General features: G+C 35.9%; 2 protein-coding genes across 5 annotated transcripts in view; one reads left to right on the forward strand and one right to left on the reverse strand.

Annotated features, from left to right (window-relative positions):
- Positions 1-7,467, reverse strand: part of LOC145486523 (uncharacterized) — a 14,348-nt gene extending 6,881 nt beyond the window's left edge. The window contains exons 1-11 of one of the 4 annotated variants that reach the window (XM_081465203.1): positions 7,214-7,467; positions 7,094-7,135; positions 5,747-5,850; positions 5,043-5,066; positions 4,432-4,555; positions 3,476-3,589; positions 2,893-3,019; positions 2,118-2,210; positions 1,450-1,705; positions 732-917; positions 497-616 (exon numbers count right to left, since the gene is read on the reverse strand). In XM_081465203.1, coding sequence (XP_081321329.1) covers positions 497-616; positions 732-917; positions 1,450-1,705; positions 2,118-2,210; positions 2,893-3,019; positions 3,476-3,589; positions 4,432-4,555; positions 5,043-5,066; positions 5,747-5,850; positions 7,094-7,135; positions 7,214-7,328 — 1,305 coding nt within the window. In that variant the 5' untranslated portion in view covers positions 7,329-7,467. Of the gene's footprint in view, positions 1-496; positions 617-731; positions 918-1,449; positions 1,709-2,117; positions 2,211-2,892; positions 3,020-3,475; positions 3,590-4,431; positions 4,556-5,042; positions 5,067-5,746; positions 5,851-7,093; positions 7,136-7,213 lie in introns of all 4 variants that reach the window. The other 3 variants (XM_081465202.1, XM_081465205.1, XM_081465204.1) reach the window with 3 other exon arrangements.
- Positions 7,468-7,534: 67 nt separating this feature from the next.
- Positions 7,535-11,726, forward strand: LOC145486529 (mitochondrial ribosome and complex I assembly factor AltMIEF1-like). The gene is made up of 3 exons (XM_081465214.1): positions 7,535-7,691; positions 8,582-8,844; positions 10,063-11,726. The coding sequence occupies exons 2-3, from the start codon at positions 8,647-8,649 to the stop codon at positions 10,105-10,107; spliced, it is 243 nt and encodes an 80-aa protein (XP_081321340.1). The 5' UTR covers positions 7,535-7,691; positions 8,582-8,646; the 3' UTR covers positions 10,108-11,726.
- The last annotated feature ends 77 nt before the right edge of the window (positions 11,727-11,803 follow it).

The raw sequence follows: 11,803 nt of genomic DNA on the forward strand, positions 1-11,803 counted from the left end.
CGGAAGTTTTGTATTTTGGATTACTTTAACTTCGCGTTTTCGAGTTACAAACAATTTATTTCCTTGGCAATGTTACTTAAACATGTCCTTGAATTTAGCAAAACCGACTTTATCAAAGGTTCAATAACGTCAAAAGTAACAAAACGCAACGGCTAGACTATATGTTAACAGTGACATAATGTGAGTCACTTAATTTTCGCGTCATGTTAAGTTCGCGACACGCGTTACTTTGATTTCGCGATTTTTTTTAAATTGCGAAATTCGCGAAATTAACGTGTCGCGAAAAGATCATGCAATAAGGTACACAACGTCAATGCCTGTGAACATCTGAGCAGAAAATCTGTTTAGATCATGAAATCTGCTTTGCAGACCTTTTGTAATAACTTGAAAAATGTGAGATATTAAAACCGCTGATGTGTAAACTTCAAATTTGTTTACCTCTCATTAATTTGTCACTTATTAGGTAAACATGAACTGTGTCATAAATTATACCGACCTTTATTTGTTCCTGTTTTCTCTTTTCCATCTGCCAAGTGTAGTCCTTTGATAACAGCACCTCTAATTTGTCTTTTTTTAACCTCTGTTCATTTCTCAGTCGTCTAGCTCGCACTTCATACTAGTATTATTATAACAAGAACATTAACGTAATCCTGGTGCAAGGGCAGATCATTAAAAGTCTATTCACCTCTATTTATTCCTGAAACTGAACACGTAGAACATACTAAGCTTACCTGTTTCGCATCCTTAGCTTTATACGTGTCCCAAATCTCTTGTTGTCTCTGTCGATGTCTTGCCTGTCTTAGTTGTTCTTCTAACTTCCTCTGTTCACTCCATTCCATTTCTAACATCAATCGCTCCTTACGAGCTCTCTCTTGTTCTTCATGTCGTGACATCATTAAATTCACAATGCGTTGATCCTTTAAAAAAAGGAAGGTCAAACTTCAAACCGACAAGGCTTGGATAAGCCTTTTCAGCCTTCAAACATATGTAAGTAAAACAGTATTTTTACGCTAACTGCAGAAATTCTCGCGCGCTCATTGGCTTATTTTCATTGTCAATAAGCGGATAGACAGATGCATTTATAATTTACGCGGTGCGTCAAGGACCGAGAATGGACAATTTGTTGTCGTAAAAAAACAAATTGACGTCAGTGTTTTAAGCGTCTGTCCTGTTATTGACAATGAATTTCGTCATAACATTGTCAAAGTAGTCTGCGGATACACAGCTACTTTGAGAATGTTATGACAAAATTCATGATCAATAACAGGACAGACGCATGAAAAACTGATGTCAATTTGTTAAATATACGTGCATGTGCCACTTAATTTTCCTATCCTGAAAAAATTTAAAAGAGATATTATCATGAGTTTTGTAATTCTGCAGATGCATCTCACTTTTCTCTAACCATGTACAAACTATTATCAAGTATACATTGTGATGAGCCCTTACCTTTTCTGACAAGCCTTTTCCATCTGAAGAACTTGGTATTGAATGTAAAAAATCAATGCTATCCATGGAAGCTGTTCTCTTGATGTGCTGTGGACCTCTTCTTCTGAATGAGCCTGCAGATGATGGTTTCTTACTTTTCCTTTGGGAATGCTCGCTGCTTGAGGACCAGCTTCTCCTTGCCTCCACTCCTGTTTCTGAGTCAGAGCTCTCTCCTCTGGGACTGACTGGGCTGCGGCTTTTGGTGCTTGATGGGTAACTGCTACAAAGAATACAACATTTAACACTCGCCTGCAAACTGGTAGCAGATTCTAAAACCTAACATACCATTACATGTATGTCTCATCGTATATTAGTGCACAGACAGTACCATGAACCAAGCATGTTCAGTTGTTAGTGATAGTTACATGACTATTCAATGTTTGCAAGTGTTTCATCTGAGAAAACTGTGATGCAGAGATCAACCCTGTGACATGGGGGTCACCAATTACAATCATCCTATCCAGAAGATACTGCAGTCTCGTAGACCAGATAACTAAGGACAATAAGTCAGCAACAAGGACGCACATGCAATATCATGATAACTTGAATTATTTTACAACTAATAATTATTAGTAGTTGTAAATTCAAGTTATCATGATATGAAAACATAGCAATAAGGGGTGACAAACCTGTATTTAGTTTTTCCAGTTGGAGGTTTTTTAGCTTTTTCATCCATCAGATACACATTCTCTTTTCCTCTGAGATCAAGTGGACTTGCAGCCCTAAAAATTAACCTCTGATGCTGTAAGGTTAAAGTTTGGGGGCACACTCCCAATGAAAGAAGCACTGTCTGTTTTAAGATAGTATCTGGGTTTAATTCAATTTTTTTGATGAGCATCCCAACACCTTTAGCAAGAGTTAAGCCCTGTCCAAACAGGAAATGTTTGGCAATAAAACATGATCAAGCATTGTTTGGTTACCAAACATATTGCCATTTGGACCCCTTGTTTGATCATTTTGATAAAATTTTAACCACGACAAACATTGTAAAAGTACATTTTGTTTGTTTGGACAGTGATGCTTGAGACTGTTTGGACACTCAGTACCACATCAACATGCTTGGTCACCATACAATGCTCATGTTTGATCAGGGCTTAAATTAGTGAAAAATCAGTCAAATTCGGGATGTGTAACATCCTTGAATCTATTTTCTTGCCAAAATCTTACATTTAATCTTTGTTTTTTATTGCACTTTGCCAGGGGAACTTGAGATGACAATAACTATCAGAGAAGTATTTTTCACATATTTTTAAATTTAAACATATTTTACTTAGTAAATTTGGCTTGTATAGCATATCAGGTACATAACTACATCATTTTATTTTTAATTCCTACTGGGACTCAGCCTAGTCTGTGATAATAACATTTTGGCATATTGAAGTTGAAGTTGAAAAAATATCCAACCTGTGATATCTGTGTGTCTCAACATGTTTAGAAGCTGTCCATCCATTTTGTTCTTCTTCTTGATCTTTATCATAGGGGTTCTTTTGTTTTGTGGAGCTACTTAATGCATCTTTCGTATTAGTGTTATCTGAGAAAATCAATGAAGCGAGTAAAGGGGTGGACCTAGAATGTAGTCCACAAGGAAGCAGAGATTTCATTCAGATACAGTGAGTTAAATCCTTAACCTACCCCTGCTAGCCCTAGCAGTCTCAACAGACTTAGGAAAACAAACTAAAAGATGCAACTTTCACTGAGTTACAAAATACATACATGTACATCTGGACAATGTACAACATGAGAAAGGGCTTTAGAATTAAATAAGAAATGTGAACAAAAGAGAAAAGTGACGTCTTTATACTTTCTTCAAGCTTTGAATGACAGGTGGTATTTCTAACAAGGACACCTCCTAGCAAGAGAATCAAATTGGTTTTATGATGACTGAATAAACTGTTAGTAAGAATGTCTATCTTAAGATCCACTTGGAATATCTGTAAACATGTAACTTTTAAATAAAGATTTAAACAGTCATCAATGAGATTCCAACCTTGGTGCTGTGGTGAACTTGAAAAGTGTTTCCTTTCCTCACTGCTGACAGTAGACTCTGTTTTCTTCTCTCTAATTATTCTCTCTCTTTCTTCTCTGCACAGCTTTAGTTTCCCTAATCAGATAAACAAAGTAAATTGAATTCAACAACATAAAATAATTCATGTACATTGATTTTATTACAAGTACAAGTCATGCATTGGAAAACACTGCTTTGAGCATAGCCCAAATTTGATGACTGTGAAAAAATAAAAATAAATTGGTAGTAGTCTGTATGTGATGAATTTTGACCTTCACTTCTCTTGGAAACTGCTTTAATTATAATTATTTTAATTAAAATTTACTCTAGAGGCACAGACTGGGAGAAAAGGTAGTCTACTATCAGTATGTCTGCATGATCATATGAGACGATAAAATTACAAATTTTGGTTGTAAATACAGTGTACATATATTGCATAAAAAATATAAAGGATGAACAAAAACAAAGAAGTTGTTTTCTATGGTAGATGCGTGACACTTATATAAACGTTCAACAGAAGATTAAAATAAAACCTGATATAACATAGAACTATGTCAAAGTGTCAACTTGTGAAAAATCAAAAAAAAAACAACAAAATTCGGGGATAGCCCTTCTTCTGTACAGTCATGCATAGTGACAGTATAGCACTGCTCTTCAGAGTGGATAACTTGATATTTTGCATGATTCTATATGTTTAATTTGATCCATATGGGATGTTGGAAAAATATGATAAAGAACTAGTTAAGAAATTAAGCTTACTATAACGGTAGATAACCTCATGTTTAAAACACTTTTTCAAGCAAATCCAGCAGAATTCTTTGTGTAAATCCTTGTCTGCATTTTCCCAAACACCTCAATATTACACCAGGACAATTGACAAACATAATTTAGACCAAAAAAAGTTCCTTTTCCTTAGCTAGGTTAAATCTGAAACTCACTTAGCCTTTGCCGTTCATGTTCCTGGAACACTTCACGGACAGCATGATGGGAATAGTCAGTGTCATAAAGAGACTTGAATTCTTCTACAAACTCCTCTAGTGACTTATGTAACAACTCCACAGGCTGAAAAACAAATCATTACTTCAAATATTGGTATAGTACATAAACTTAGCAGATTTCTGACACATTGCACTCTAAACACATCCACAACATATACATTAACACTCAGGCTGCTTTGCAGTTTTGTGACCTTACTACATGTAGTACTGAAAAGAAATGATAGAGATGCAAAATTGTTAATTAAGTGGCACAGAACCATAAAAAAGTGATAACAATAAAACACAAGGGATTATTTGGTCTGTTAACTAGCTCCTGTAGAGCTGCCAAGTTTTCATACAAGGATTAAATAAATGGTTTTAAGTGCTAATTTAAGTGTATTTAGACCTAGACTAATATTAATAAATTAATTTAAATATCTATATTCAAGCCATTTGACTTAAAAATTTGCATTTGATAATGGGAACAAAATGATGCCAAAATGCCCTGTATTAGTGTTTATATTTTCTGTTAAAAAACACACATAATTATTGACTAGCTTAAAGTACTGTACCTTTATTCCAAACCTTCCACAAGCCTAAAACAAAGAAACCAATATATTTACACATTTTAACTTTTATCAACAGCAACTGAAAAGTTAATGTTTATTTTTTACCATTGCTTTAATGCAAAAATTACAAAATATTAATGAACTTAACTAATTTGCAATATTTTATTTGACCTTAGATAACAAATGAGCATAAAAATAATAATTAACAGTAAACTACACGGCAAGAATGTTAAAGATACTCGAGGATCTTTGTAAGATCTTTTAAAGATCCTTGAAATACTCCTATCTTTATAAGGACCTTCAGTAGGTCTTTAAAGATCTTATATGATCCTTAAAAATCCTGGAAGTTTACCACCAGAGTAAGGTAAGCCCTACAGTATTTTATGCAGGGTAAATTTAGACAAATTTTCTACAAATATAACAGCAGTGTCAGTGCTAACTGAAGGGAGCTATCAATGCAGCAAACAAATGATTTGATAGTTGTCACAGAAAGCCACAAGAGAGAAAACAAAGCATTCACCAAGCACATGCAAATGATCTTTAATTAATCACTGTCCATGTCTGTCTCCTGTCCTAGCTGGCTCACTGAGTCAGTGCTAAATCTAGTTTCCACTTTCCCTGGATGGGATATTAAGCCAATAAAAGTTACTTCTCTGACCTTGACCCCTTGGAATTTTTCTCATGTTACCCAAAAATTTACATCTCACCTCAAGAGACCTTGGACTGGTCAGAACATAACGGCTGTGTTGAGCTTTTGGTTCCTCAAAATTAAACAGATCAAGATGAAGATCTGCTACTTTTGATGCTTTTCCTGAAAAGCAAAATTAACATGTTAAGTTACTCTACAACCATCAAGTGAACGTAAATGTTTGACAGGTGTAATAAAATGTGCCAGCAGATGGTAATTTTGCAGCCAACAGTAAATTATTTGCTGTCCCTTCTACACTAGCTTTCACTGATCCTGGCTAATAACAAATCTGTCTCTGGCCTTTGCTGTTTATTACCATACTTCTGTTATCCTGACTGCTAGAAATAAATTATTATTATTATTATTATTATTATTATTATTATTATTATTATTACAAAGAATTTTGTCAGGATCCTAATCTTCCAAACCAATTTAAAGGTTTTAAAATTATCCTTCTTGACACACTAGAATTATACTTGCGCTTTCAATTGTTCTTGAAAAGTCAGTTTTTGTTTCTAGTAGAGACAACACTCTAGCAACATTCCAGGGTCGAGCTACCAGAAGAATGCAAGCTCAAATCTAATGTGTGCAATGAGGTCATACTGTAAGTTCAACTCGTGCCTGAGACCTAAGTTTTGTTTTGTTTTGTTTTGTTTTTTTTTTCCTGAAATGACATCTTTCTCAAACTTAACCCTGTCAAGGAAGACATGTTATATTTAGCAGCTAGACAAGAGTGGCAGCCAATTGCAAGAGAACATGTAGACTTAAAGAGTACTGTAAAACAACACATCTGTAAAACGACACATCGTGAGTCTAGAAAATTAGTATAAATACATGGAACATAAAGTAGAATTTTCAAGTTTCAAGTGTCCAATAAGAACACTTAGCCACCACTTTACTAGACTTGGTACTTCAAGTGATGTCACTACCTACTTTTTATAGCACTGAATCTTTGATGGAAAAGTGCTTGCTGTAAAACCCCTTTAGAAAACCTCAGTTTTACATTTTATTTTTATACATGTAAGTGTCAAATATTAAGTGAACATAATTTGTAATGTTCGTGTCTGTTTTATACTTGCAGATCAGTTGTGCATAAGTCTTACTTTATATGAAACCCCAACTGATCTTTAGTCAAAACATACTGATGACCTCACTTATGTGGAATTTAAAAAACTACGTAAGCTTTAAATGAAATTTATTATATTTTTTCCATTAGCTTCGATGATTGCAAGTTCTGCTCAAGTCTACATGTATCTAAAGCTGTTACATTCCATTTTATCCCTAACACATGACAATTGTACATGTAAATAAGTTTTAAAAAGCTTAATTATTCTCCACATACAAGCCCTATTGAAGTCATACCTACCTTGAACATCAAACCGAACTTTACCAGATGTTCTTTGCCCTACTTTAAGATAGTAACACTACCGTTAGCTAAACGTTGTAGCTATAAAAGCAGCTTATCAAGCCAACAATCCCCAGGTACCTTTTCCAGTTTGCTCAAATAATGTTTCCCACTCATGATCGCTTGTACTGTTGCCAAGACGCCGTTTATCAACGTTTACGGGAGATGATTGTGCCCTTCTGAGTTCCCTCGACATTTCTCGCCAGTCCTGTCTCCTTTCTGAGGAATTCACCTCCACCAGGCCCACCACTGGCAGTTCTTTGCCTCTAATGTTGTTACAATATGCTTTTTGCCTGATTATTCATTCGTTACTTCTTTCCCTCGTTCGTTGAAAACACAACTTGTTACCAGTTTTTCTCCAAAGGTTTGTTGTCACCGGCGTAAGATCCTGGGACCGGAATAGACTGCTGACCACAATCTGGGGCTCTACATGAAGGTCGCCTTGTCGACGCCTTGTCGAGTGAGGCTCAACTGTCTGTGAGTACATTGACTTCGAGTTGTGGAGAATGTACCTCAATGTACTGCACAGAAGTTGAAGACTGTAATAAGCTTTATCAAGGTAAATATCGAGTTCTTTTCGTTGTGGATAACTCACATCCTGAGGCCCCGATCCTCGCGATATTTTTCGATAACCTGCTGGCATGGCCTGCCATGGTAAATTAAGCTACAGGTGCATTGATAGATCAATACTTACAGGGTTGTCAATAGGTCAGGAAATGGTCAGGAAAAAATTCTTCAAGGTCAACGAAAACAAATATGTAGTCAGGGTATTATATTTTGATGATTTGAGGGAAAATTGACATAATTTTTTTTGAAGAAAAGTCAGGGCTTATGGAAGAAACTTTTGGGGTCACTGTGATCTCAACTTTTATTTTAGTTAGGAAGGGAATTTTGTTGTTGAAAACTTATCAGTCTCAGTGAATGGCTGGAAAAGAAGGCTGTAAGGGGAGGCTAGTCAGAGAATTTTTAAAATTGTTGTCTGTGGCAACCATGACTTAACTTATACTACCTTTCCGTTAATAATACTAGAAGTCTGGTCTGATCTGATGCGTATTCACTCCATTTCGGAGCTCAGGCCACTGATGAGTCACTTGCAAACCCCTCTGTCCCTGGCCAGGTGTTCCATCATGGCCCATGTGCAGCCTTTTGACTGGATGGTGCATTCTGTAATCCCTTCTTCAGCTGTTGAACGTGCTCTCCCTCTCCCGTCTGCTACCCTGCAGGTTCTACTTGAGGACTCGGTTGATTATAAATTTTTTTCATTTTTCGACTGGTTACAGTGTTACATATTGCGACAAATTCAACTTTTTGATAGATCTCCTGATCTGTTCTTACCAAATAGTAAAGTGCAGTTCTCTGGACATCTGATGTGGCCTTACATGGTGTAGATACATGTATATTATTCCTATAATTACTATAATTACTGACCAAAAGAATCTGGATCTCTAGATCTCCACAAACTAGTAAGTACCACTGTCACTGCCCAAGACTCAAGGTCGGTGAAAAATCCTTGAATGAACTCCTTGGATAGTTTAAAGAACATTATGGGAGTACCATCCAGTGGAAGAGTTCTACTATTATACAGACAGCTTCTTAAGCAAGGAAAGGCACTGCAATATACAGATTATGACTTTTTTCGAAGGTCAGTAAGACAAGAGTTTGAACAACAAAAAGATGAAGTGGAGATCAAAGTAATCAAGGAACAATTTGAGGTAAAGTAGATCTGGGAGGTAGTGGTGTAATATGACAACTGTTTTTTTTTAGGGGTTGGAACATTTTTATGTTTATTGCAGCATGTTTATAGGTAGCATGATCAAAATATGTCAACAAAACAGACATAGATACCAGTGACATGCAGTATGGATCAGGTTTGGTGATCTTTTACAATAAATAATGGGGTTTTGTTTACACCATTCACTGGTTGTTGAATATCTGGCTGTTGTTGAGAGGTTGTTTTGGTAGTTGGGGTATGCTTAAGTGGCTGTTATCGTTGTGAAGAGGATGCTGTTGTAAAGTGGATGTAGTAGAGTTGTGGCTGTTAGTGGAGGTTCGACTGTAGTAATAAATTGGGGCAATCAAGTTGAGAACTGAAGGAGTGTATTCTTAATTGAGGTAATGTGTACCCAGGGCTCGAGACTAACTTTTCAGCTTGCTAGCCCAGTGGCTAGTGCCAGATTTGATTCACTAGCCAAAACAAGACGAACACATTTGCAAACATAGGCATCAATGTTACAATTATAGGCGTCGCTCAACAATGAAAACCGAAGTTTTCGCTTCTGTGAGAAATTCCCACAGAACTTTGCAACTTGCAGCCGAAGAACATTCCTTTCTTTCAAAGTGCCGATTCATGATTTCTCATGAACACAAGATAATTTACAAGTTGCAAACACAGGCATCAATATTATATAGGCATCATTCAAATTTTCGAACAACTGCAAATTTTTTTATTTTTTGAAAGCATATGTGACCTCCAGATGCTGTGCGCATGAAACATGATCCCTAGAGTTCCGCATGATTTCACGCGTGACTTATCATTAGCGGCAAGCAGTTTGTTTGTCGTTTGTCGCTTTTTACAAAGGGAAAAAACAAACCCTTTTGCGTTTTAGTAATTTGAAGTTCTTGTTTGGGCCAATAAATTATATATGATATTTATTACAGCTGATGTTTTAAATTCTGCACACTTTGGCTCGATTTCGTTTTGTGAAAAATTTGAAATTAACTTTTAATTGGTTTCCTCTGAGCCTCCAGTGCTCACAAATTTTCATTTTTACTGGCCAAAATGCCTAGTGAAGCGCAAAAACCACTAGCCAAAATGGAATTTTTACTAGTCTGTGGCTAGTTGGCTACCATTAGTCTTGAGCCATGGTACCTGTATTATAATATGATTTCATATGATGTCATTTCTTTTTAAATTTGTTTATTTTGTTTAGAAAGGAGTGCACTTTTTGAGGACAAAGTTAGGTGGACTGCAGTAAGGCAAGGAAAATAGGCAGCTGTGCAAAATCTCCAACAAAATGTTAGATCTGCAAGAACAGAACCCAGCTCCATGGGCTGAAGAGGGAAGAATTAACACATCAAACTAAAGGAATGTTCCCCAGCTGGAACAAATTGCTGTTAAATTGTTGGAGGTATAGTCTTGTAATGAAATTTGTCTAAAAAGTGGGAAAAATTGAATGACATGATGGTGATTTTGGACTTAAGTTTTCTGATGTACTATCATTTTGACATCACATTGTGACATCAAGCAGACTCAGGGATGTAGCTGAGTTACCTTAGCATCAGTTGGGAGGGGGAGAGAAGCAGAGCAAGGCTTGACATGAAGACATTCATTGTCTCATGTTGAATGTTCAAAATCTGGACTCTATGCTGATTGGATAACACAGAAAAGACTCTTATGTCACCAGTGATTTAGACCTACATCAGCAATTTGATCAAGAGATGTATTTCAAAAACATGAAGAAGTTGGGAAATCATTTAACAGTGCTAAGTTTTTTATGCACAGGAAAGATTTCAACCCGCGATCAGGTGTTAGCAGGTTAGAAAGTACCCCAAAGTTCTTTCAAGGCAGGTATCTTACTAAAGCAAAAACATGCTTCTTTTTGTACTAGTTGTTTTGATCACACAAAAACAAAATGAGAACATGTTCATTTACATCCTGTTTAGCCAGGCAAGAGTAATGTACTCTTTTCAAGCCTATTTATGACTGTCAAAGCTTAAGTTGAAAACAAATTTACCAATGCTTGTCATGTATTATCAGTGTCATACTGTGTGGCAAAAGTCTAACTCTAAGCTGTAGGGTAGTTCTGGAAGTGCTAGGTAAAGAATACAATCTCACAGGACAGCATTAACATAGCAATACATGACCTATTTTTTGTTTGCAAATTTTCACAGTCTTGACATTTGCAGAACTTTCAAGAGGCCATAAGGCACTATCTTGAAACATTATTCATCAGTTTTACATGACAACTGCAGGACTTGATGTGAGTTTGATTATTTACTTCTTATTAAGACGTGTATCATGCCTCCGCCATGCCAAGCTTTTCTTCCTCTCCTTTCATTCTTTTTCCTCCCTGTCTCAGACTAGTAGCTAAGGGTTGGCTCGTTGATTTCATCAGATAAAAGGAAGCTAGTTTATTAGTTGACCTTAAAGATGCAAAGCTGCATCCTTGGGGACAGCCCTGGTGGATGTTTCAGTATACCTGTGTGAGGGGAGAAATTCAAAACCCAGAAGAACTGATTTGTATTAAATTTCTTTCCAACAATTAAGAAAATTTTGAAGTTTGACTTATTTCAGCGAATATCTAGTTAATACCTAATTTCCAGCACTGATTTAGCAGTAGAAAGATTAGTGGTGGTGCCTTTAAACCTTGAACTTAGCTTTGAGTGTACCTCAAGCTGTTTACACAGTCAAATGTCAACAACAAAACAATGCTCTTTATTGACAAGTTCAAGTGAATGATATCTCTTTAAAATGTTTTACAAGACTGTTGAACAATGTTTTTGTATTGCATTACCAGCATATCAATATGCTACTTTGTTTTCTTAAATAACTTTCTTATAGCTTTTATTTAAATAAATTCATTCATTGTTTTCATTTGTTGGCTGGTGTTGATATAATATTAAAGCATTTCCACCATTGTCTTCAGGAGACCTTGTCTTTACTCATATCAA

This window comes from Orbicella franksi, chromosome 5, assembly GCF_964199315.1.
Source record: "Orbicella franksi chromosome 5, jaOrbFran1.1, whole genome shotgun sequence".
In the NCBI taxonomy this organism is placed as follows: domain Eukaryota; kingdom Metazoa; phylum Cnidaria; class Anthozoa; order Scleractinia; family Merulinidae; genus Orbicella; species Orbicella franksi.

Coding starts and splice junctions, on each gene's coding strand:
- LOC145486529 (XM_081465214.1), top strand. CDS start 8,647: ATGAACTCCTTGGATAGTTTAAAGAACATTATGGGAGTACCATCCAGT. Junction 8,845..10,062: donor TAATCAAGGAACAATTTGAG/GTAAAGTAGATC, acceptor TATTTTGTTTAG/AAAGGAGTGCACTTTTTGAG.